The 25,180-nt window shown below is 45.4% G+C and overlaps 1 protein-coding gene across 1 annotated transcript in view; it reads right to left on the bottom strand.

The window, feature by feature from the left end:
- The window catches only part of LOC111152648 (ADAMTS like 3), a 333,594-nt gene that overhangs the window by 83,927 nt on the left and 224,487 nt on the right, over positions 1-25,180 (bottom strand). The window contains 3 exon segments of the mRNA XM_022511191.1: positions 1,897-2,076; positions 2,158-2,350; positions 15,072-15,201. Coding sequence (XP_022366899.1) covers positions 1,897-2,076; positions 2,158-2,350; positions 15,072-15,201 — 503 coding nt within the window.

Here is a 25,180-nt window from a genome sequence, read left to right as displayed (position 1 = left end):
ATCAAAGCCCAGAGAGTAAAGAAGGAGGAACGGTTTTACTGGATTTCCATCAAGGAATGGGGCCCCAGAACAGGCTGCAAGGGGTCCGTGCCTCCCAGAAGTCCACCATTTGGGAAGACCTGCCCAGAGAGGAGTCAGTGCTCCCTTCGTAGAACCTGAAATGCAGTGTTAAGAATGGAAGGCTTCTTCTTGCCCAAAACTGAGTTCAGATCTAAAAACGAAGGAGCCAACGCACGAACAAAGCCCACACATGTGATGAATAGACCTAGCGTGGGCAAAGGGGGCGCTCCCAGCTGCAGGCAGAGAGGTCTGGCTCGCTGAAAAATGGGAATTCTGGCGTGGCTCCTCAGCCTCGCTCTGTCCAGGGTTAGTGGTCAGTTCCAGCATCCAGAGGCCTCGTCCAGCACCACGAGACGGATGGCCGCCCCTGAGCGAGCCAGCCCGTGGCAGGAGGACGCGTCTGGCAGAAACCTTTGGAGAGGGTGTGGTTGGCATCGGAGCCTCTGCCAAAACAAAGCAAGTCTGCAAGGACAGGAAATTGCAACAAGCAGGAGAAAAGCTGAAACCCAACGTGTGCCTGACGGGGCCCGAGTCTGGATATCGGCTTTTGCTTTCCAAGGCTGAGGCCGGCTGGGCCTCCCTGAGCGTGTGTGCACCCACCCTGCCTCCCGGACGGGGGATTTCTAGAGATGCAGCTCTGGCTGGGATGACGACGTCTTGACTGTGCTCGGGCTGATCTCTGGGGGTGACTGTGGAGTCGCTCGCACCCTGCCCCGTGGTTGCCTAGGAAACCGAAGGCCTGAGGTCCAACGCAGCTCACGTGGGTGACCTTCTCTTCTCCTCTGTCTCCTCTCGTTTCTCCTTGCAAAAGACTTCTTCTTCTTCTTTTTTTAAAAGATTTATTTATTTTTTTATTCATTTTAGGGAGAGAAAGAGAGCACGAGTGGAAGGGGCAGAGAGAGAAAGAGAATCACAAGCAGACTCCCCACTGAGCACGGAGCCCCCTGCGGGCTCGATCTTACAACCCTGAGATCTTGACCTGAGCCAGAACTGAGAGTCGGACGCTTAACCGAGTGAGCCACCCAGACACCCCAGCCCTGCAAAAATGCTCCTAATGAATGATCTGCTTGTCCTTGTTAGCAGACTTGAGCTTTTCTAAAAATCATCTCTTCCACAGCACTTTGCATTTCCCTGACTTTGCAAGGACTCTTGGGGAAGAATATTTACCTGTTCGGAGCCTGCCAGAGCTCCAGGACCTGTCCGCGATCTCACGGCCACTGGCCACACGGACTCTCTAAGCCAGACAGGAAACCCATACACACATTCAGGAAGTAGATCCCCAATGAAACACAATAAAAATTATGGGTCATTATGAGTTAAAGCTGGGAAATGCTACACGGTTTTGGAGATGAAAGATTTCGCAGAAGAGGGACGCTCAGACCTGGATCCGGGATTTGAGAGCAAGGACACGAGCAAAGACACAAAGGCAAGCACGGGTGGACACGCTACTTTGATGACACGTAGTCAGCAACTGCACATTCCCTATTCCCAGAAAGAGTGGGCAGGGCGTGGACTCACCACCCGTCTGCACGCGAAAAGGCCAGTGAGAAGACACGGACCTGACGTCTGCTTCCCGCGCCCTTGCAGGGCTGTAGCATGACATGAGAGTAAGAGGGTCTGACTGTGCCCAGCACTGAACGCAGGGCTCGGGAAGTTCAGCGATGTCAGCAACTGCCCTTTCCTATTCGTCGAGATGATTCCTGATGTCAGCTGGCCGCTCCTCCCCCACTGCCCGGTCACGTACCCCAACCACATGCGTCCGGATCATCTTGGGGAGTCTGAAGCAAAGACGGGGCAAAAAAGAGGAGGGACCGTGAGGTGGGGAATGGCCCTTACCTTCGACCAGTCTCCCACAGTGATCTGGGGAGGGCAGTCCGTTCTGCCACAGGACTTGTGGGAAGAAGCCTTGGGTCCTTGGCACAACTCATCGGAGAGATTCAAAAAGCTGCCATCAGTTAACAGTTGCCGGCAGGTGACTCTTCGATTTTGAGTTCCCCCGCCACACGTCCTGGAGCACTGAGAAGGCAGAAGGAGGGGGTCAGGGCTCGACGGTCACAGGGGCAGCGGGTGGGGGGGGACCCCAGGCCACCATATTACCTGTTGCCACTCTTCAATGTGCCAGCTAGGCGGGCAGTCAAACTGGTTGCACGCTTGGAGGGCATGCGGCTTTTCGTCTCCACATTCTGCGGCAGGGGCCGGGGACTCCCCAGGGTGCAGGCAGTACACCTCTCGGGTCTGGATTCCCACACCGCAGGTGGCCGAGCAGGGGCCCCAAGAGCCCGTGTGCCACCTGCACCAAAACACAACAGGGGAAGTCGAAGTGTCCCGTGAGACCACATGCAATGGGCAGAGGGTACACGATTTCCAGTTCTCGGGACATCCATGTGCAGACCCAAGGGCTACAGCAGCCCCACCGCTAGATGCGATGAAAACACAGAAACCTAACACTGAGAGGCCAGAAATGTCGGGAAAGTGTTCAAAGGTTCTACCCATCTGGGAAAGCCCAGAGTACAAGAGAAGTAGAGTTCTGCCCATTCTAGAGTTCCACCATCTATCCATAGTAAAAGCTTGGGTTTGGTTTTTAAGTAGAGCCCCAAGACAAGGATGATTTATATGGATGTCAAAAGAAATTTTAAATGCTTAAAAGCACACTTCAGGAAATTTTCAGGGCACCTGGATTCATTATTTGGAATATCCCTAAGAAAATTCTTCTCTGTTAGGATTGGATTTACAACACGTATATATAATGTGATTCCTTTCCAAGAAGATCTTGGAAAAATCAGGTTTTCTCATGAAACAGCTGCAAAAATGAAAAACCAGAGTAGCTGTTTGATATATATTTCCAAATCGCATTCAAGGAAGAGTCTCTCAACTCACACTCCCATTAGAACCATGTGAGAGTGCCTGGCCTCCTACCGTTAGAGCAGTACTGGACCATATCTCTGCCCATCTGATGAGTGGAAAGTTTTACATTATAGTTAACTTAACGTGTGGCTATATAGTTACTAGTAAATATGGATTTTTAACTAGTTACTGTAGAGCTAGCTCATGAGGAAACAATTTTAAAATGCTTAAAACTGACATAAAAGGATGTTTGCTCCAAGAGTTTATAATAGCAAAAAAAAAAAATTAAATTTTACAAACTGGAAGGAAATAGTCAAAGTGCTCTGCAATAAGGGGTAAAATAAATAACTGTATACTCATACGGCACAACACTAACAACCATTAAGAAACAAAGTAGAAGTGTAGTTACTGACACAGAAACAAATTTGACATTTTTTATTAGAAAACAGATAAAAATACCATATAATATTGTTTTATGCATTTTTAAATGCAGGAAAAAGTCTGCATAATTATACATCCAGATGTTAGCAGTGATGATCTCTAAGTGATAGGATTTTTATTTTCTTCATTCTTGCCAGTATTTCCCCCTGATTTTTCTTAAAATAAACATTTATTAGAAAAAGTTAGTTCTTTGAAAAAAATAGTGCCAATCTAAAGGTGACTTTCAGATTTTTTGATTTTTAATTTTCCATAATAAACATATTTTACTTGTGTAAATAAGAGGAGAAATTTAAAAATGAAAAATATTCAAGACGAATATAAGGGACAAAAATTTAAAAATTTTCACTTATGAGGACAAAAGTTCACAATGAAGATAAAATAATCATTCAAGTATGGTGACTGAATAAAAGCATGAATACATATGAAGTACAGCTCCTACATACAAGAAAAATGAAAGGATAAGTAATAAAAATTTTTAAAGGCTATAAAAGACTTCTCTACGCCCCTGACATATTAAGAAGGTAAACCTTAATAAGAATATAAAAATTGGGGCACCTGGGTGGCTCAGTCTGTTAAGCAGCTGACTCTTGATTTTGGTTCAGGTCATGATCTCAGGGTCATGGAATGAAGCCCCACGTCAGGCTCCACAGTCAGTGGGGATTCTCTCTCTCCCTCTCCCTCTGTCTCTCCTGGCTCCTGTGTTTTCTCTCTCTCTCTCTCTCAAATAAATAAATCTTTTTTAAAAAAGAACATAGAAAACTAACACACTCGAAAATCTTGGTTAAAGCAAATAACTTTTTAGGAAATTATAAAAAGATCTTATTCCAGAAAGAGACTAGATCCTGGGGCGCCTGGGTGGCTCAGTGGGTTAATCTTCTGCCTTGGCTCAGGTCATGATCTCAGGGTCCTGGGATCGAGCCCCGCATCAGGCTCTCTGCTCAGCAGGGAACCTGCTTCCCCATCTCTCTCTGCCTGCCTCTCCACCTACCTGTGATCTCTCTCTCTGTCAAATAAATAAACAAAACCTTTAAAAAGAGAGAGAGACTAGATCCTATTAACTTTGCAGTTAAGTTCCCACAAATTTGCAAGAAACAGGTGAATTCCCACGTCATTTTTAAAAGTTCCAAAATGAAAAAGAAGAAAGAATTTTAATGCATCATGAAGCTAGGAAAAACCTTGAACACAAAACTGACAAATATATTTAAAAAGTTTTACATGTAATGGTATAGTTTAAATCTTAAATAAGAGAGAAGTATAAGGGCGCCTGGGTGGCTCAGTGGGTTAAGCCGCTGCCTTCGGCTCAGGTCGTGATCTCAGGGTCCTGGGATCGAGTCCCACATTGGGCTCTCTGCTCGGCAGGGAGCCTGCTTCTCTCTCTCTCTCTCTCTCTCTCTCTCTGCCTGCCTCTCTGTCTACTTGTGATCTCTCTCTGTCAAATCAATAAATAAAATCTTTAAAACAAAACAAAACAAAAAAACCTAGAAACAGACAAACCCCCACCAAATTCAAACTCTTTAAAAAAAAAAAAGAGAGAGAAGTATAAATCCTAAGTAAAACAGAAGCAAGTTAATCAAGGGATTAAAAGACTACCCAGTATGTGCTATGAACTGAACAGCTGAATCCCTCCCCAAATTATTATATTGAAGCCCTCATCTCCAGCATGCTGGTATTTGGGACTTTAGGAGGTAATTAGGGTTAGATGAGGTCATGAAGCTGGGGCCCTCGTGAGAAGATTAGTGCCCTTATCAGAATAGAAACCCGAGAGCTTCCTCTCTCTTCCTGCCAGTAAGAGGACACAGAGAAAATGCCGGTGTCTGAAAGCCAAGAAGAGAGCTCTCCTCAGAAACTGTGCCCAGCCGGCACCTTAATCTTGGACTTTTCAGCCTTCTCAGTGAGAAAATAAATTTTGTTGTTTAATCTACCCAATCTACGATATATCGCTATTACAACTTGAGCTGATTAATATGGTATGTTTTCTGACCACCGTGGAAGTATATTAGACAATCCCCAAATATTTAGAAGTTACACAATAATCATCTAAATTACTCATTGGCCAAAGGAGAAACCACAATGGAAATAAATAGCTTTTTAAAAATGCAGGTTAATAAAAATATGAAGTGCTAAAATCTGTGGAATGCAGCTAAAGCCATGATTTCAAGAAAATCAATAGCCTTAAATGGACATCATAAAAAGAAATGCTGAAAATCATAATCTAGGTATCCATTTCAAGAAGTTAAAAAAATGCAGTAAATTAAACAAAACAAGCAGAAAAGAACAAAATATATGAGAATAGATATGAATGAGTCAGAAAATAAAATAAAAGTTGCCTCTTCAAAAGACTCATAACATTGATAAATTCATGGTGTTTTATGAAGAACAAAAAAGGTGAACCATAAATTACCAGCATCAAGACTTAAAGAGAGAATCTCAGAGGCATTAAAAATAAAGAGTACACATGTGTAATGAAAATCACTGTATGTCAATAAATTTAAAATTTTACATAGACTGAAAATATTCCTACAACAACCAAATCATCAAAACTAACTCATAAATATAGAGAACTCTGACTAGTCTCTATAGCTATTAAATTAAATTTGTAATTTAAAATATTTAAAAAATAGGGGCACCTGGGTGGCTCAGTGGGTTAAAGCCTCTGCCTTCAGCTCAGGTCATGATCCCAGGGTCCTGGGATCGAGCCCCGTATCAGGCTCTCTGCTCAGCAGGGAGCCTGCTTCCCTGCCTCTGTGCCTATTTGTGATCTCTGTCAAATAAATAAATAAAATCTTTTTTAAAAATGTACAAAATATTTAAAAAATAAACTCAAGTGTCAGATACCTTCCTTGGTGAATTATTTAAGGCATAAATAATTCCAACCTTACATAAACTCTCCAGAAAATGTAAAAAGAGGGAAAACTTTCCCAACTCATTTAGGTCAATGTCACTTATAAACACAGATGTAAAAATCCTAAACAAAATATTAACAATGAAGTGATGTATAAAAAGAATATTATTACATCATGACCAACTTCGGTTTTTTCCAGGAAGGCAAAGTTGTTTCGACCCTGGAAAATCAGTCAGTGTTTATGATATTAACAAAACATAAGAGAGAAATCATGCAATCATTTCAACAGAGGCAGAAAAACATTTGATAAATTTCAACAGCTATCATGATCCAAAACTTTCTTAATCTGAATAAACGCCCCCCAAAAAGCAGATGGTGGTAGTGGGTCGGGCCAGAGACTAGAGCAAGATATTTTCATTCCTCTCGGTTTCAAAAGAAAAGAAAAGAAAAGAAAAAAACAGCAATGACACTTAAAGAAAGACATATGAATAAAGCTATTGTCCCATATGAAACAAACATCTCAGTAAACCAGAAATCAACCGAAGCACAGTGCTAATATGGACTAAGGTTGTCCCGGTCTAGTGGAGATCGGGATTGGAAACTCGCAATGGCAGCTAGGAGCTCAGTTTGTGAGGGAAATTAAACAAGTAGCACCAAAGTGAGGGGGTCACTTCTAGAAACACAGTAGGGCAAGGCTCCCTGACCCTCCATAAAGGCTATTTGTGTGGGGTTTGTTTTTTTGTTTGTTTTTTTTTTAGATTTTATTTATTTATTTGACACAGAGAGATCACAAGTGGTCAGAGAGGCAGGCAGAGAGAGAGGGGGAAGCAGGCTCCCCGCCGAGCAGAGAGTCCAATGTGGGGCTCGATCCCATGACCCTGGGATCATGACCTGAGCTGAAGGCAGAGGTTTAACCCAGTGAGCCACCCAGGCACCCCCGATTTGTGCTTTTTAAATTCTCAGAAGAGTCTTTTTTTAACCCAATTTACTGAGGTATGACTGATATGTAAACAGTTGTATATATTAAATGCATATAACTCAGTGAGTTGGGGAGTAAGGACACCTGTAAATCCATCAGCACCATCAGGCCATAAACACATCCATTCTCTCCCAAAGTCTCCCTCCATCCCTATTCTTATTCTAATTCTTTAGCATCATCATGGTTACCATTACTGTTATTCTGGGTGTGGTAAGACCACCTACCGTAAGATCGACCCTCTTACCAAGTTGGAAGTACACAATGACACAGCATTGCTAGCTAGAAGCATGATGCTATAGCTTCCCAGAACTCATTCATCTCACACAGCTGTAACTTTGCACCCTTTGACCATCACCTCCCATTTCCCCTCCCCCCAGCCCCCAGCAGCCATCATGCTACTCTCTGCTCCTGTAAATTTGACTTCTTCAGAGCCCCCAGATAATGAGATCACTCAGCATTTTTCTGTGTCTGGCTTCTTTCACTGAGCATGATACAGGGGAGGCTTTTTTAATTCCTTCCACTCACAGGCAAAGTCAGGACAAATAATTTTCCTTGAGATCTGCCTTTTCGGGGTGGATTTTTTTCCAATGTGTCTTTTCACTGAGGTAGATCCTGGCTTCACATGGGAATCTCCATTCCATTCCTTATTTCCTGGAGATCCAATAACTTGTCCGTTTCCAGAAAAAAAAAGTGTTAAAGCCAAAGGTCTAGATTTGTGCCATTGGCAACTGTCCCCTATGGAAGCCCTAACTTAAATACAAGGTTACCATGCTAGATTCATGCTATAGCTCTTTTCTTTTCTTTTTCCTCCTTCCTTCCTTCTTTCTTTCCTTCCTTCCTCCCTTCCCTTCCCTTCCCTTCCCTTCCCTTTCCTTCCTCCTACCCTCTCTCTGTCCCTCCCTCCCTTTCTTTCCTTCTTCTTTCTTTTTTCTTTCACTTCTGAGGATTTATCTTACTTTCTTACAAGTGTAGTTTTACATTTCAAGTTGTTTTATACATCTTTTACTTAGTATTTTAGAATCTTTTAGTAGAACGGTCTTCAGTATATCTAGTTCATCACTTGGCTAAAAATGGACCTTCACATACTTAAAACAATTATTTTCACAAGGTTAGCTCTAGGTGGATCATGATTTCCCCATAGTATTCTAAAGATATTATTTCTTTACTTTTTGGGGAACTTCAGCTGTTAATAAGTTGTTAGTAGTTGATATGTCTTTTAGGTCTTACAGCTTTTAAGATTTTCTTATCATCTTTGACTTTCTGCAGCTTTGCTATTATGTATCTAAGTGGGATACATTTTCATTTATTTCTCTTGATACTAGGAATAGACATTTTTTTCTTAAGTTTTAGTAAACAGTTTATTTAATATCTTGTTTCTCTGCCCTTACCATTTCTTATTTTTCTTCTCTTTTCCCCAAACCTTCAACTTTCTGTGCTTTAATTCTCTTGAATTCCTCAGCACTACCTTCAAGACAACAATTCTTTCTTCCCTTGTTTGTGGTTCACTTATTTTTCGCTGGGTTTTAAAATTTCTGAGTTGTGTAAGTGGTTCTTTTTAAGACTCCCCTATTGTGACTATATTTCTGCCCGTGTCTATTTCACAATTTCTAGTTCTTTACATGGATACTATTTACCAACTTAGATCACCAAAGAGCTCAGTGACACAGTCTTTCTCAGACTGTTCTTGTATTTTTATTTCGTCTGGAGTGAGTTCAACTTTCAACTGCGGACTCTGCTGACCATCTTCATTGGTATTAGGTTTCTTTGTGTGCTTTGGAGTTTCATTTTGCAGGCTCAGCTTGGTTTCTCTCTCCCCACCTCCCTTTGTCCTTTTCTCTGACACTTCCCCTTGGTGTCTACGGTGTTGTTTACTTCCATCCAGCCCTCCAGCGTCTCCAGTCCAGAACCAAATCTCGTACGGACAACACCGCACAGAAGCCCCATACGGACACTGACGATCCAATCACTGAGCCAACGTGTGATTTGTGGCTACATGGTTGTGTCTGCCCTCCACTCCCCCAGGCGAGCAGCCTCATCTATACAACGCCTTCAATTCGTGATCAGCAGCAGCTTTTTCCTGCTTCCATTCCCAAAGGAGCGGTGAATGTGGGTCTTTCTAATCAGTAAAAAGGAAGATATGTCGGCCCTACCTTCTGGGACTGAACTCCCACGAGTCTTGACTGCTTGGGGCCTCAAGTCCACAAGAACCACAGGTCTGTTACCACTCACCACTTCACACTTCCTTTCCATTCCTGGCCCACGTAGTTCTTTTTCATGATATGGTCTTCAGTGTGTTCTTTTAATTTCCCTGCACTTACACTGCCTCTACCATTGATCTGTGTTTGGAACAGAAGGTAAAATTAAAACACCAGCTTAACTGGAAGCGTACCAATTAGCTGGGTAGTAACTGATTATATCTAAATTTCCAGTAGCGTTGGAGGTGAGGGAACTCACCAACAGTAGAAATACACATCATATTTTGATGACAACCGAGCTATATGGATAAATAATTAAAAGCATGAGGTTTCACTATCAATTCAGCTTAACTATATAACGTATTGGGAGTGACTGCTGGATAATCATCTTTCAAGAAAGTGTATAGCTAGAAGAATCCATCAGAGGCACAAGGGACTGGAAATGAAACCACTGTGAGGCAAGAAACGGGGAACTGATTCTTTTTAACAGACCGAAGACTAAATACAGGATTTTTTTAAAATTCGAGAATTGGGTAACAAGGTAAAGCAAGGAGGTAGAGAAACACATCACTCTTGCCTCTTGCTTTCTGACTTCCCTCCCTAGCAGTGCTGACTGCTGTCAGAGAAGAAAGCTCCCCTCAGACGAGTGGGACCATTATGTAACCCCTGCATGTTTCTACAAGCTGCTGGCTCTCTCCTGGAAAAACCGGACTCCATAAATAGCAGACACTCAGCAGTTATGGCATAGACCGGGGGGGAGAGGGGAGTCACCCCATATGAGCAAATAAACATACAACACCCCACCTTGGAGAGTCCAGGCTAATTCATCAAATGCGTTCGCCTTTGGGTAAACAAAGATCCATGGACTGTCCGGCCCGTTCTCAGTGGTAACTTTCACCCTGGGGTGATATTTTACTGCTATTGCCCTTGGAGTCAGTAAATATTTGTGCGGAAAATATTATGCAACACCCTGTTCCTGTTATTCCTACACCACTGGTTTCTAGAACCTAAAACATTTTTGTAAACTTACCTTCACTTTGGCACTCACCCTTTGTCTCTGCTGGGTTTTTTCCAATATAACTCTCAAGCTTCGAAAAGTTTATTAAATTTGCAATTTTTGAAACGAGGAAGAGTATTTCCCTTCACATAAAAACAGACTCTTAATTTTGCAAAGTGGCCAAGACATGTTGCGTGCTCTATTATTCCCAGCTTGGAGGGAAGCTCTGTGGGCAAGACGGTGCCGGAGAAGATAATGCGCGATCATTCTTGCTGAGGCCCAGAGATGAGGGCACGGGGCTGCTGCCGCACATGGGACAGGTTGGCTCGCTTCCCTCAGCGGCCCTAAGAAACAGGGTCCGCACTCGGTACTAAATCTTGCTGGGGTTTGGGGAGCCAAGGAAGGGCAACACTGCAGACTGAACTCAACCCTACCGATGACCGCCCGGCCAGCTCAGGGGAAGGCTGCTGTTCTTAGAACTGAAATGACCCTAAGCATTTGCAACCATTCACGAGTAGACAGGAGGATCCCCGCCGAAAGACCAGGCACAGCTCTGAAGACTTGAGTAAAAAAATGCAACTTGAAAGCAGCCTCAATGGTGAAAGGAGTTGGAGTTGAAAGGAACTTGCTGGCCACAAAGTCCAGCATTTTCCATCATTACTCAGATGAAGAGGCCCAGAAGGGCCCAGAGGGCTAAGGTACTGCCTGAGATTTCTGGAGTGGGCACAAGTGGGGCACCACCCACTTGTGACCCCAACCCACTCCCAGTCCTCTCTCAACTACAAAGAGCTCCCCTCTCTCAGGGGTCTCAGCATAGGGTCCTACGTCATGTTCTGTCGGACTTCATTACACCAGTGAGAAATGACGGCTTTCCTGGGAGAGATTTCACTTTTTTTATGGAGAAGAGAGATCCAGACAGCGGGCACGGTTGTGCAAAGGCCCGAAGGCAGGAGCATGGGTCACGGAGAAAATTTACCATGGCTGCTGAGCGCGGTCCTTGGGGCACATGCATGCATGTGTGTATGTGTGCGTGTGTGTGTGTGTTTGCGTGTGCTGAGGGTGGCAGTGACAGGAGATGTGGCCCAAGAACCTAAAAGCAGGGGCACAAAGGACTTTATAGGATGCTATGAACTGAATTATTTCCCCACAAAAGTTGTTGAAACCCTGACTCCTAGTACCTGTGAATGTGATCTTATTTGGAAACAGGGTCTCTGATCACTTCAGATGACATCATTAGAAAGGGCGCCAACCCAATATAAGTGGTACCCTCATAAAAAGTGGACGTTTGGACAACAGACAAGCAGAAGGAAGACAATATAGAAACCCGGGGAGAAGAGCATCCACAAGCCAAGGAATGCCTACCAGGAGCTGGGAAAGAGACCTGGACTAGGTTCTCCCTCCCAGTCCCAGAAGGAGCCAACCCTGCCTGCCCCTTGATCTCGGAGCCCCCAGCCTCCAGAACGGAGACAATCATCTTCTGTTGTTTAAGCCATCTTGTCCACAGTACTGTGTGACAGCAGCCCCAGGAAGGTCACACACATGCCAAAGTAAAGAACACAGACTGTGATCCTCAGGTAAGGAAAGTGCCTGCAGGGTTTTATGTGGGAGCTTCTCACGGTCACCGCGATTTAGAAAGTTCTCTGAAGGTCATCCCTGTGTGTGTGGGTCAGAGCAGGAAACACAAGAGGAGAGAGTTTATTTAGCTACGATGGAAATAGTTCATGCAAAATCTCTCTGCACAGAGGCAGGGGCAGTTAGGAATGGCTGGGGCAGACTGCTAAGGGATTGAGAGAGAAACTGTCACAAATCGTGTCCACATCCTCAGCCAAGAAATGAAACCAGAAAAAGCCATTTAACGCAAAGAAGAAGAAACTCAAATTCTATGATAAATAGAATAAATAGTAGGGAAATGTATGACTTGGACTTCGCCTTAAAAAATCAAACTAAAAATTATGAAATCGAGTTATTTACACCATGCACTGAACGTAGTGTCAGTGGTAATGGCAACTCGGTGAGTTTATTCTTAGAACAAAGAATAGATTGTTTTGCATTTTCTCTATTGCTCGCTCTCTCTCTCTCTCTCTCTTTTTTTTTTTTTTTTTTTTTTTTGCTGAAAAAATTGCATGACGACCCACTACAGCGGTCTTCACTTTCAGAGCTGGATCAGAACAGGGTTGTTTTTGCAAAAGCAAAACTGGGTTTCTCCATGTCCTCAGCCCCCTTGGTGCGCCCTGCTGGGCAAATCCCTCTCACTTTAACCCTGCTTTGTTTTTGTTTTTTAAAGATTTTACTTATTTATTTAATTTATGGAGAGAGAGAGAGAGAGAAAGAGGGAACACAAGCAGGGGGAGTGGGAGAGGGAGCTGAGCAGGGAGCCCAACGCGGGGCTCCATCCCAGGACCCCAGGATCATGAGCTGAGCCGGAGGCAGACGCTTCACGGATTGAGCCACTGAGGTGCCCCTGAAGCCTGCTTTGTGTTGGCACCTGTGTCCATTTTCTGTTTAATTGGCCACTTGTGCCCAAGTCCTCATTTGTCAATGGCTCGGGCTACAGAGAAAGACACAACTGGGGAAGACTAGCTTTCCGTTGATAGGGAGTAAGATTTGGAGCTAGAAATAAAGCACACTCCAAATTTATGGGTGACAGTTTCTTTTTTTCACTCCTCTTTGTTTATGACTACAGAACTGCACACTTAGCCAAACCGTAGTCACCATTTGGAGTTTGTATAAATTCCAAATCGTTTTGTTTATAGTCCTCTTTCCAGAAAGCCTGTGCCGGCTGGTGTCGAGAAAGGGGAGGTGGTGGAGGATTCCAACCTCATGGGAAAACGTGTTGGGGGAGGACACTCTGTGTCTTCCCCTCGCTGTGTTTCCCCTTGTCCCTCACCCCGGCTCAGACAGGTGGCCATCTGCTCCTATCTACAAAGCCTCGGGGGCGGGGATGTGTCAGCAAAGGAAAACAGAAACCCTGGCTTTTCCAAAAATATCTAAGTCAGTGTTTCCAGTATTAGAATAAGAAACAACTGAGAAATGTAGACAACAAATTTGGATTATGAGGGCTTGACTGTACACTTAATAGAAGTGCCATTTCTCCAAAGATAAAAGGGGACACTCCCAGTAGCTCTACACTCAGCATTACCCCCATATGACCGATGCTCTGGGAAAGTTCTAGACATACCTGATAAAGCGAGCATCCTAACCCCGGGTTAGATCAAGCCTCCCTAAAACCCCTCCTGAATGTCTCTTCAGCAATCTTGGATCATTCCGGAATGCAGTAAGCATGGGGGAAGGGGGAGGCAAGTAGGAAGGGAAGCAGGTGTCCCTGTGCTGTTCCTGGGCCCAGGTCCTCACTGCTTCTCAGCAGAGCACAGCGAGATAGCTCCAACACGAGTCAGGAAGTCCCTGGGATTTCCTGACCCTACAACTGAAGTCGGCAATATGGCCACGGGAATAAAACCCTGTTCCTGCCCCACCGGAGGGGTGCCCTCACCAAAGAAGAAAGCACACATTGGAGCCGGGTTCGCTGGGAGACTGTGCCAATTGGAGGGGCAGACACGGGAGAAAAGGGCCGTCTGCAGGGTAGGAGGGCTGGAGTCCTAGTGTGGACACGCTAGTCCATCCCGACCCCCAACTCCCTCAGACCACCAAGGCAGAAATTTTATATCACAGCCAACACATCTCAGGGAATCAAAATCAGAAGGATCGAGAGAATTCCAGAACCCAACTTATTTCCTGAATAAACATAAAATACACCGGTCCTCACTCCAGGATGGCTGGAGAGACACAAGGATCCGCCTGCGTGACTTAGAGTCCCAGAGGTCGCAAACCTGACTTTAGGGAATAAAGGTACCTCGTTAGATGGGCGATATGATTACCAAGAGGCAGGTAAGAGATTCTGGCAAAGAGGGAGGGGAGCGGACCGGGAATGACTGCTGTATTTTTGGCAATTGATTTGTCATGGAAGCATGATCAAGCCAACGAAGGTAAAGGACTGAAGAAGGAAAAAGTGGGTGGCTGGATTCTGGAAGCTCTTGGGTCAGAAGCCAGGGATGCCGAGCCATCATCCTCTGCAGCCAGCAACGCCCAGGGAGAGAAGAACGTGGGGAAAACCACCCTCACTTCCAATAAAATTCCCCAGGATCTCATAAGGACTTAAGCAGGGAAGAGAATTAACTTTTAGGGTCAACCTTTCAGACCAAGGAGACCAAAAATAAGTTGACGTCATCTGCTCATGGGGGCCTGTACCAGTGCACCCCTCAGTCTGAGACATGAGGCAAGTCAGCGGGAGGGGTGGTAATACACGGCCTGTAGCTAACAAGTAGGAGATCCGCTCAGTCACGCCACAAACACGGCCCGAGCACTGACCGGGAACGTGTGCTGACTCTACCGCGGAGCCTGAGCTCTTCGACATGGAGGGAGGCAAAGCAGTGCCCTTGAGGAGGCAGAAGAGAACAGCACCACAGACCTCGTGGTTCTGCAAACGCAGACCAGCTGATGTTCGTTCCCAAGAGCCCGGCTAACGGCGGTTCCTGCTTACCTGGGCGGTCTCCGTGCACCCAGCCGGAATCTGGCCGGCGCACGAGGTGAATGGAGAAGAGAGAATGTCCTCCCAAGCCAGGAGGGGGGGCACCAGCCTCTACGCACATGTGGGTGTCTCTGCGGGAGAGGGTGTTAGTCCCACACGGCATCCCGGGAGCACGGGCCAGCACGTACCTGGGGGGGCAGGGCTCGGTGCTGCACGCCTGGCTCATGGCTGGTGGACGGTGGAGCGTGTCACACAAGCTGTCACTGACTGTCTGCTGGGTCTGGGTGTGCAAGCACACGGCTATGGCTTCCTGACGGCCTGCAGGTGGGAGACAGCAAGATGCAAATGACTTAGAATAACTTGTTGTGGAGGGAAGAGGGGGTCTCGGGACTTCTTGAGCCACTGCCCTCTGACTATGCTGCTGGGCTCCAGGCTGCATTGCAGGGGCCACATGGGAGCAAACAGCTGCGCATTTTCCAAAGTCTTCCTGCCTGTAATATTCTCCCCGCAGCCTTTCCCGCCCACATACACTCACCTTGAAACCCAAAGAAGCACCCGACCTCCCTCATAACCTTGTGAGGTCCAAAGAATGGTCTCACCATCTCCATTTCATTAATTGAATAATAAGGACACTGAGTTTTAGAGAGAAATCAAGACAGCCAAAAAAAAGGGGGGGATGGGGGCACCTGGGTGGCTCAGTGGGTTAAAGCCTCTGCTTTCGGCTCAGGTCATGATCTCAGGGTCCTGGGATCGAGCCCCACATCGGGCTCTCTGCTCGGCAGGGAGCCTGCCTTCCCCCCCTCTCTCTGCCTGCCTCTCTGCCTACTTGTGATCTCTGTCTGTCAAATAAATAAATAAAATATTTTAAAAAAGGGGGGGATGGATTCAAAACTAAAAATTAGATTTCCTGTCTCCTAAGCCAGTGCTCTGTCTTAGTCCTGCAGGGACAGTCAACAAAGCAGGGACTGTCCTTGAGCAAACAGGACCCTTCCACAGGCTGATCTTTGCTTTGCGGCCAGTGTGACCCCAAAGCCCACATCTTCACCCCTATTCTTCGTCTACTGAGACAAAAAGAATTACTGGAAAATCAGAACTGCACAAGGTATAAATCAAACTCCGGATGAAAAAGGAATCATATAAAAATTGTAACAGCAACTTGACTCTGCTGTTTGAAATATGCAAATGTATTCAGTTTCACGCAAGAATGTGTGTTCCATTAGGTTCGAAGACTGTGGTTCTCTTTCCAAATGCCATGTTTCAATCCATCCATTTTATGGTATTTTACAGAGTGCCGAATAGGCCAAAAGGATATTTAAAATACACATCGGTGAGGGGAGGTTCTTTCCGCTACATTTTCTCCGGCTTTCTTCAGTTGGAATCTCACGTTCCCGGCCATAGCGGGATGCGATCTCCAATCTCCATGGATCTCCCATGACATTTTTTTTTATGTAAGGACTAGCTAACTTGACATACCGAGGGGACACAGCGACAACTGAATAACCAGTTTCCGTTCGCAAATGTCAGGCTTCGTCCTGACTCCGTCTGGGCACAGATGCTCCTTTTCTAGCAGGGCTGCCTTTCTTTTTTGTCAGAGAAAAGCCCGATTACCTTGCACATGTATTTTAATTTGTAATCAAAACACTTTAGAAAATGTATGCAGAGCCAATTTTGGAGTGTTTTCTGAAGATGCAGTGGGTCTAACGTCATCTCATTTAACCATTCGGATGAAATGTTAGACCCCGCATGAGAAACTTCTCTGTCCTAAAGCAAGCATACTCGAAGGAATGTAAAAAACCAATAAGTGGCTTAGGATACTTATTGGGATAAAATGTGTTTTCTAAAGATGACCACAGAAATACCTTCCACCTCACATACTCGACCTATGAGATCACTTCAACGCTTTTCACTTCAAGAGGCGTGATAAGACCTTTATCTTCAAAAGGAGAAGCAAAAACTTTAAATATAATTTTACTTCTTCTTATACTTAGCAAAACTTGGGTGATAACTGTGATGCCTTCTGGAGCTATGAAATAAATGAAGCATTAAAATTTCAGTATAATTTTGTCTAATCCATTCCTTTGGTCGCATGAGGCAACATACCTCAGTCCACGCTTGACTTCTACAATGTCATAATAAGGGGGTCTTTTGGGGGCAGAAGTCATATTCAAGGCCTTCATCAAGAAATGAATTAACATGGGAGGAACTCGAACAAGGGAGGCAGAGCCAATGAACACATTTCCTTTTTTGGTTTAAGGTTCATGTGAGTTGGGTTTCATGCACGCAAATCTTGAGTAAATAACATCTCTCTCTCTCTCTCTCTCTCTCTCTCTCTCTCTCTCTCTCACACACACACACACACACCCCTCTCAGTATGAAATACCCAGAGCGATGAAGAACATCGCTCTTTAAGGTGCTCTGTCCAGTATTTTTACATCAAGTTGTAAGATAAAAATGAAAAAATACATTGAGTAAGAAAAGGATGTTGATTTAATAACGGAAGAGCCTTGGGCCCTAGAAAGAGACGTTAACATGGTCTTGAAGCACTAACGGAATACTAACAAAAACCGATCCTCTATTAGTCTATAAACTGCAGTAAGTCCCAAAAGCCAGAGGTCATGCCGGTCACATTCTCTGACCACAGCAGAGTCCAACTGTAAACAAATAACAAACAACTAAACCCCCAAGTCCAACCATTAGAATTTTCTAGGCGTCATTGCCTATATAACTCTTGGTCAGAAAGAGTGAATGGATCCCACAGTATTTGTGGTCAGAAAAAAAAAAAGAGGAGAGAGAGGCTTAAGGCAAAGTGAGACCAGATGAACAACTCATAATAACAATACGTCATGAAACGGATGACTTTTTTTTTTTCCAAGAAAACCTAAATAAGGGAAATTACTTGAAAATTAAGATCTTGACTGCAACGATAACCAGGAGTCGGGGGGGGGGTCTTGAAAATGACGTCCAAGACCCAGCCACGATGCTCTCCCCTCAGTCCCTGCCCAAGAGGGGAAAACAGGACTGGGTAGGAACCAGTGCTTTCAAACTTTTTAAACAGATAATATCCATGATATAAACATTTCTTAGAAGATGTTATTTATTGATTTGAGAGAGAGAGCACGCACGAGCAGTGGGGACGGGCAGAGGGAGAGGGAGAGAGAGAAACAGGCTTCCCGCTGAGCAGGGAGCCTGACATGGGGCTCGATCCCAGGACCCCAGGATCACGACCTGAGCTGAAGCAGACACTTCATTGACTGAGCCCCCTGGGTGCCCCATGACATAAACCGTTCGAGGCCGTTGGGAGATCCGGAAAACTCCGATTTGTGGTACCGCGACAACACTGACGGCGGCATCCGTTCAAGGGAAAGTGACTGTCGCTACGTCATAGCACGTGGCCCTGTACAGGCACCAGCCTGGGCCACCCTGAACAGAACAGTGAGTCTGTTTTCCTCCTTCTCCACTGCTAAACGCCCAGGCTGCAGCCCCGAAGACAGGGGAGCTCCGTGAGCACGTCACAGGCGCGGCGGTGGCAAGTAAGGGCTGTAGAACCCGGGGGGCACATGACACGCAGCCCAGGCTTTGCTGGAGCCTGACAGGAAGCCACCCCCTGCACCCAGACTGGCTGGAAGAGACTACAGCTCCAGGCCTATCAGAACTCAGAGCTCTGGAGAGAACAAGACAGCGACCCTCTGTGTTGGGAGCACATCTCCATGGGGAATGAGCGAGCAGGAGCCCCGGGGGCCGGCTGGGGTTGCGGCCCCCCCTTTCCCTTGTGGGGAGGCGTGCTTGGACTCTGCCCTGTGAAACGGGGGACACCGACACGCACGATGCCATTCCCGGATCCTATACCAGATCCTATACCGGCCCACTGTAGTCAGCCGGGTAAGAGCAGTGTGCCGTGACCTCCCACATTGCTGCATTTGCTCCCCAAATCACTCACACACAAATGTTCACACCTGTGTGCACACACACACGCACACACACACACACAAACACACGCACACAAAAGCACCAGGAACTTCCTGCCATCAGGCATAGAGACCCACTGCTTCTCGCACACAGAGAAACCTGGCCTGTTTCAATTAGGAGCTGCCTCTTCCGTATCTCGAGACCGAGCTCTACCCATGGGTCACTTCCTCTCCTTTCCACCTTCCCAGGAAACCTGTGGACGACTTCACCTTTTGATTTCATACCGGAGCTTTCTCACTTCCTTGTAAATGTCCCTGAGCCACTCGGTCATTGACTAACACAACACGCACAACCCATAATGCCTTTTAGCCTTTTCGCCTTCTCTGTCTTCTTTATCACAAATTTTGCCCCCAAAGTATCTATTCTTTTCATCTCTAATGTTGTCACCTGTGGCTCCTTCCTTCATCCTTTCAAATCTGACTCTCAGTCACCAGTGGCCTCCCACTCTCTTCCTGGAGATTCTCATTCATACCCCGGCTTCGGTTCTCTCCGCACACAAATGACTCATGAATGTCTATGTCCAGCTACATCTTCGCACTTTGCCTCGGATTCACGCGTGCAACGGTCTACTTAGCGTCCCTATTGGGAAGTCCGAAGGCATGTTGAAGTCATTCCATCCGGAACTGAACTCGTGATTTCCTTGTGCCCAAGCGGCCCTCCGGGGAGCACTCGTCATCCCAGAGAAGAATCCAGACTTGGACTGGCCACCTCACTACCCCTCGCCCCCTCCACACACAGACTCTCGCCTTCGACCCGTCTCTCTAAGTCATCTGCTGTCCGCCATCTCCAGCGTCCTTACCACCAAAGGCCAAGCCCTCACCTGGATGAGACAACGGCTTCTTACGATGGCCTCCCTTACATCTGTCCTTATCCCATCCACCCCCCCCCTTTTTTTACAGTACATCTGGGCTCACCTTTTTGAAACGAATACAAGTTTGATCCTGTAACTCCCACTTTGGTTCTCTGAATGGCTTCCCTTTGATCTGGGGATCAAGAACCAAGTCAGCTTTGCGTAAGGCAGTCATCGGCCCCTGCCTTCCTCTCCAGCGTCAGCTCGCCGTCTTCCGGAGTGTTCCGGCCGCACCTGCCTTCTTCATTCCCGGGACGGACCACACACCTGCCACCCACCTGCTCTTCTTTCGTTTGCAGAACTAATTCCTCATCTTTCAGATTTAAGTTCCAGTGTCAATTGCTTTTAGGGAAGCTTCCCCTGACTTCCCTAATTAGGTCAAGTCCCTCCTATTATATGCCTTCTTAGCGCCATGTATCTCTTTTGCTATCACCAGTTGTGAGTTACATACATGTGTGGGATTATGTGATCAGCACTCACCCCCCCCATGTGAGTTCCAAAGGTAGGGACGACTGAGTCACTATCACCTAGCCCAGTGCCTACCACAAAGAAACACACAACCACTATGTGTAGAATGTTATTTTTGAGCAGAACAACAGAGATTCCTGCTCCTTTCAGGACAAAGGGAAGCTTGGCTTTGCCCACATTGCTCATCGCTGTTTTTGTGATCCCAGAGGATGCAATGAGACATAAAGCTTACATAAGATAAATAACTATTTTAAAGGGAAAAATGAAACCATCGTTCATTACGGATGATTATTTTACTTAGAGAATTCATAAGAATGGACTCAAAAACGAGTAGATGTTTTAAGAGGAGCTCAGAAAATAAGATCTTTTAAAAGAGAAAAAAATGGGAGCATTATAAGAAGAATGCCCTATTATTATTCTAAAATCAAATAATCATCCCACTAACACTTATCATAGACCACGTGCCAAGCGCTGTGATTAGGCACTTCTCCTACATCACCTTGTTAAATAAGCACATTCAGTCCTTTCCTTCAGCCTCATGAAGGAGGCATGGCTCTTCGCATCTCACAAAAATGAGCCTCTACAAACTTATATAAGTGGTTGGAAGAGAGTGGCAGAGCTAAGGCTCAAAGTACGGTCAGGCTTCAAAGTCCATGCGATCTGCTACTAGCTTGTGCGGTTAGAGAGTAGGAAGGTAAAAATTGAAGGTTGTAAGTACAACAAATAACATAAAATACAAAGAAACATTCCGGTGAGGAATGTTTAGAATGTAGTAAGTTACAAAACCTTTGCAAGGGGGGGGGGTCCTTGGAAAGGCAAGCCTATCTTCCAGGGCATCTGTGTGTACAGGCTCGCACACGCACGTGCACACGCAAGGCGGCACACATACACACGTGCCCCTGGAAGCTGGAAATTCAATATGTCTGCATTCTTCATGCTTTCGGGAATGAAAAAAGAATTCTCTGTTGCCACTCCCGTGTGAAAACAGATTCAGGAAATCTTCTCAAGTATCAGCAATTCTGACAAATAGATTTATTGATTTCCTGTATGATGTGAAGATAAGTTAGAAGACACAAGTACACAGATTGTCAAGATGTAACGAAAGGCTTATCTTTACAGAAATCTCTAATTTGCATATATTACTTTTCTATCAGAAACAGGAATGTTGGGGAAATAGCCAGGTGCCTGGGGAAATCCTATTTTCCTGTGGTATTCAGTTACGGCAGACCAGGGTGAGGGTTAAAACCCGTGCTTGTAACCATAGGCCGGGAGGACTTGTAGAGGCTAAGCCTCCAAAAGCCATTGAAATGGATCACAGAGAGGCGAGTATCACTGTGTATAAGTAGCGCCGTCAAGACAGTCGAGAAAAATAACCAAGAGCTGAGGTGCACTGAGTCAAGGATGGTGTCCTATTCATTTTCTATCCTGATGCTGAGCCCAGAACCTCAAGCCACGAGTCTAGCACAGAACAGACGCGCGGTTCCCTGCCTTTATCGAGGATTTGGGTTTCGAGCATTGGGCCTTCAGTTTTACAGAATTTAGTGATTTAAAAGGAAAATTTAAGTTTGAGTCCACAAAGTTAAAAACATTATTTCTGCCGGGTTAAAAAGCTTATTTTATCCACTTACCATTCAACCAAACCTCTGTAAAGCATGAGAATTATTTTCTGTTTTGGACTGTGTGATGGGCTCTGGGCCTCAGTTTCCCTAACTATGAAATTCGGGTTAGTGGACATCCAAGGTTCATTTAAATGATATTATTCTAGGTTTAAACAACACAATGCAACTTCACAAGGCTAAACTGCTGTTTAACTGAGTACTGAGAGATTTCCAAGCTGACCTCTGTCACAATTTGTAAAATGGGTTCCGTGTTCACGAGGGGACGTCAGAAAATAAATGGGCAACATCACACCAACCATCTGAGTGCTGAGCTGTACTTCTGATGTTTAAGGCAGTTTCCCTTCTCACAGTGGTCCCAAAAGGCCTCAATACCAATGAGGATAAACGTGATTATTCAAGTTTCACAAAACCTGGATGTGTTAAATGGATTCAAAGCTCATTCTTCTACTCCGAGGTATATACACAAGAGAAATGAAATAAAAATATGTCCATATAAAAATGTGTACCTGAATGATCATAGCAGTAGTATCCACAACACCCAAGACGTGCACATAATCCAAATTTCCAACCAATGAATGGATAAATGAAATATGGTATATTCACATAGCAGAATAGTATTAGTCATAAAAAGGAACAAAGTAGGGGCGCCTGGGTGGCTCAGTGGGTTAAAGCCTCTGCCTTCGGCTCGGGTCATGATTCCAGGATCCTGGGATCAAGCCCCGCATTGGGCTCTCTGCTTGGCAGGGACCCTGCTTCCTCCTCTCTCTCTCTCTCTCTCTCTGCTTCTTTGCCTATTTGTGATCTCTGTCTGTCAAAATAAATCAATAAAATCTTAAAAAAAAAAAGGAACAAAGTAGATTCATGCTAAACCATGGATGAACTTCAGCTAGAAATATTACACAAAGTGAAAGAAGACAAAGGATCCAATTATGTGATTCCATTTATATGAAATGTCCAGGATAGACAGAAAGTAGATTAGTGGCTGCCACAGGCAGGGAAAATGGGGGTTTGAGTAAAAATAGTGCTTAAGAGTACAGGATTCTTTGGGGGTTAAAGAGTTCTAACATTGGGGTGCCTGGGTGGCTTAGTGGGTTAAAGCCTCTGCCTTCAGCTCAGGTCATGATCTCAGGGTCCTGGGATCAAGCCCCACATTGGGCTCTCTGCTCAGCAGGGAGCCGCTTCCCCCTCTGTCTATGCCTGCCTCTCTGCCTACTTGTGATCTCTCTGTGTCAAATAAATAAATAAAATTTAAAAAAAAGAAAGAAAAAAGAAGAGTTCTAACATTGATTGTGATGATGTTGCCCAACTTTGTGAATATACTAAAATCCACCAAATTGTAGAGTTCAAACGCATAAATTGAATGGTATGTGAATTACATTTCAATAGAGCTATTACAAAAAAAAAAAAAAACACAGAAAGAAAAAGGAAAAAGAAAGTCACTCCCACAGGTTCAGCCATCCTGGAGGTGGACCCTGCGCCACCTTGGTACACAAGACAGTAGCAGAGTCTAACATTTTGGCATCAAGCTTCAAAGATGAGGGCTAACAGACCCCACCAGCTGAATCGGAATTAACTTGGTCATTTTCCCTTGGGCATCTCCAACTGCTCTGTCAGTCCCAAGGACCCAACAAGTGTGCTTTCCCAAATTGGAGGGTGGGGGAGGCTTTCCAATCAGGGAAAGAACTAAAACCAAGGATGACAGAGTACTAGACCAAACAGTGATTCTACCAAAGTCAACATTCAAAAGCTTGAGGGGCACCTGGGTGGCTCCATTAGTTAGGTACCTGGCTCTTGATTTTGGCTCAGGTCGTGATCTCAAGGTTGTGGTTTCGAGCTCTGCACTGGGCTCTACGTTCAATTCAGAGTCTGCTTCAGAGTCTCTCCCTCTGCCCCAACCCTTGCTGCTCTCTCCCTTCCTCACTTTAAAATAAATTTAAAAATCTCTTTAAAAAAAAAAAACCAACAACTTGAGATTAACAGATTTGAGGGCATGCCAGCAATAGTAGGGTTCATTTCTGCTCTCATAAGAAAAGACAAAGACCCAGGCTTCTGGTGAAACTGCAGGAATGTGGTGGTTCAGAAGTGGTATAGACAGCTGGCATTTTGCAGTAATGCAGAAGAAAGTTCCAGACATCTATAATTGCCGTTGAATAGGGGACCATTCTTGCATCATAGCAACCGGCTCTAGAGGGATTCTCCAGACTCATCAAGAAAGTACCAGTTCCCATTATCGCCAAGGACATATGAAAAGAAGGAGGGAGGGAAAAAGAAAATAAGATGAAATCAGAGAGGGAGACAAACCACAGGAGATTTTTAACGCTAGGGAACAAACTGAGGGTTGCTGGAAGGGTGGGGGATGGGGTAATCGGGTGACAGCATTAACGAGGGCACTTCAAGTGATGAGCACTGGGTGTTACATGAAACTGATCAAACACTAAAGTGTACCTCTGAAACTAATAACACAAGATATGTTAATTAGTTGAATTTTAATAATTAAAAAAAAAGTTAAGGTTTCCAAGCTACAACAAGGGTGGTGTCCAGGGTCCTGAACTCAGCAGGAGTCAAGTTCTGGACAGCGGCGCAGGTGTGGTTGAGATTACGTGTCCTGGCAGCAAATTAGGGTCCAGGTGAATAAGAAAATCTAAATTCCTTGTTAGTTGGGTAGGCTTCTAAAAACCGGGGGAAGCAAATAGGAGAGCAGAGAGAATGCGGGGATAGCTAAGAGTTCTTTCCTTAAATTCTGTGTGCATTAGTCCATATGAAAGGCAGCTGCCGCCTCGCAGAAGCCTGGGGGTAGAACGTATGCCACTCCATCTGCGTCCGCCGCAGGCTGGCAAAGTCAGAGAACAGGTGTCTGTGTCAGGAGAGGTGGGTTCAGAGGCTGACTTAGGACAGGAGAGAGACAAATACCATCAGGTCTTGGAGACTGGATGGGAAGGACCGGGAATTTACTTAAGAGCCTGGGGGACAAAGAGTGAGGGGCTCAGGCGCAGTGATGGGACTATGAGCTCCAAGACCTGATAGGGCGTTCCAAGTAATGAGCTCAGGACCACCAGGAGGAGTGGGGCATGAACTTGACCCAACTGCCTACCACTGGAGCCAGTGGAGTCCCAGGATAGGGTGTCAGGAGTCCTGGATTCCTGACTGGATGAGCCACCTTCACCTCAGTAGATGATCTAGCTTTCCAATTATTTCTATTTCCTTCCAAAAGACAGCCCTGGAGAAGGGCCATCTGGACTCCTGCTCTCTAGTCATCCACTCCTTCTAGGATCCTGGAATGTTCAATAATCCTGGGGCCAATTCCACACCGTTGAGGCCCCCCAGTCCCTACTCGGAACAGGTCCACTGGCCACACATGCGACTCCACACGCACCCACGTGAACCGCAGTCATCG

The sequence above is a fragment of the Enhydra lutris genome, unplaced genomic scaffold, assembly GCF_002288905.1.
Source record: "Enhydra lutris kenyoni isolate GAN:26980312 unplaced genomic scaffold, ASM228890v2 scaffoldscaffold29, whole genome shotgun sequence".
Taxonomy (NCBI): Eukaryota; Metazoa; Chordata; class Mammalia; order Carnivora; family Mustelidae; genus Enhydra; species Enhydra lutris.
Note: the sequence above shows the minus strand (reverse complement) of the source record. Positions and strands in the feature narration are given on the sequence as shown.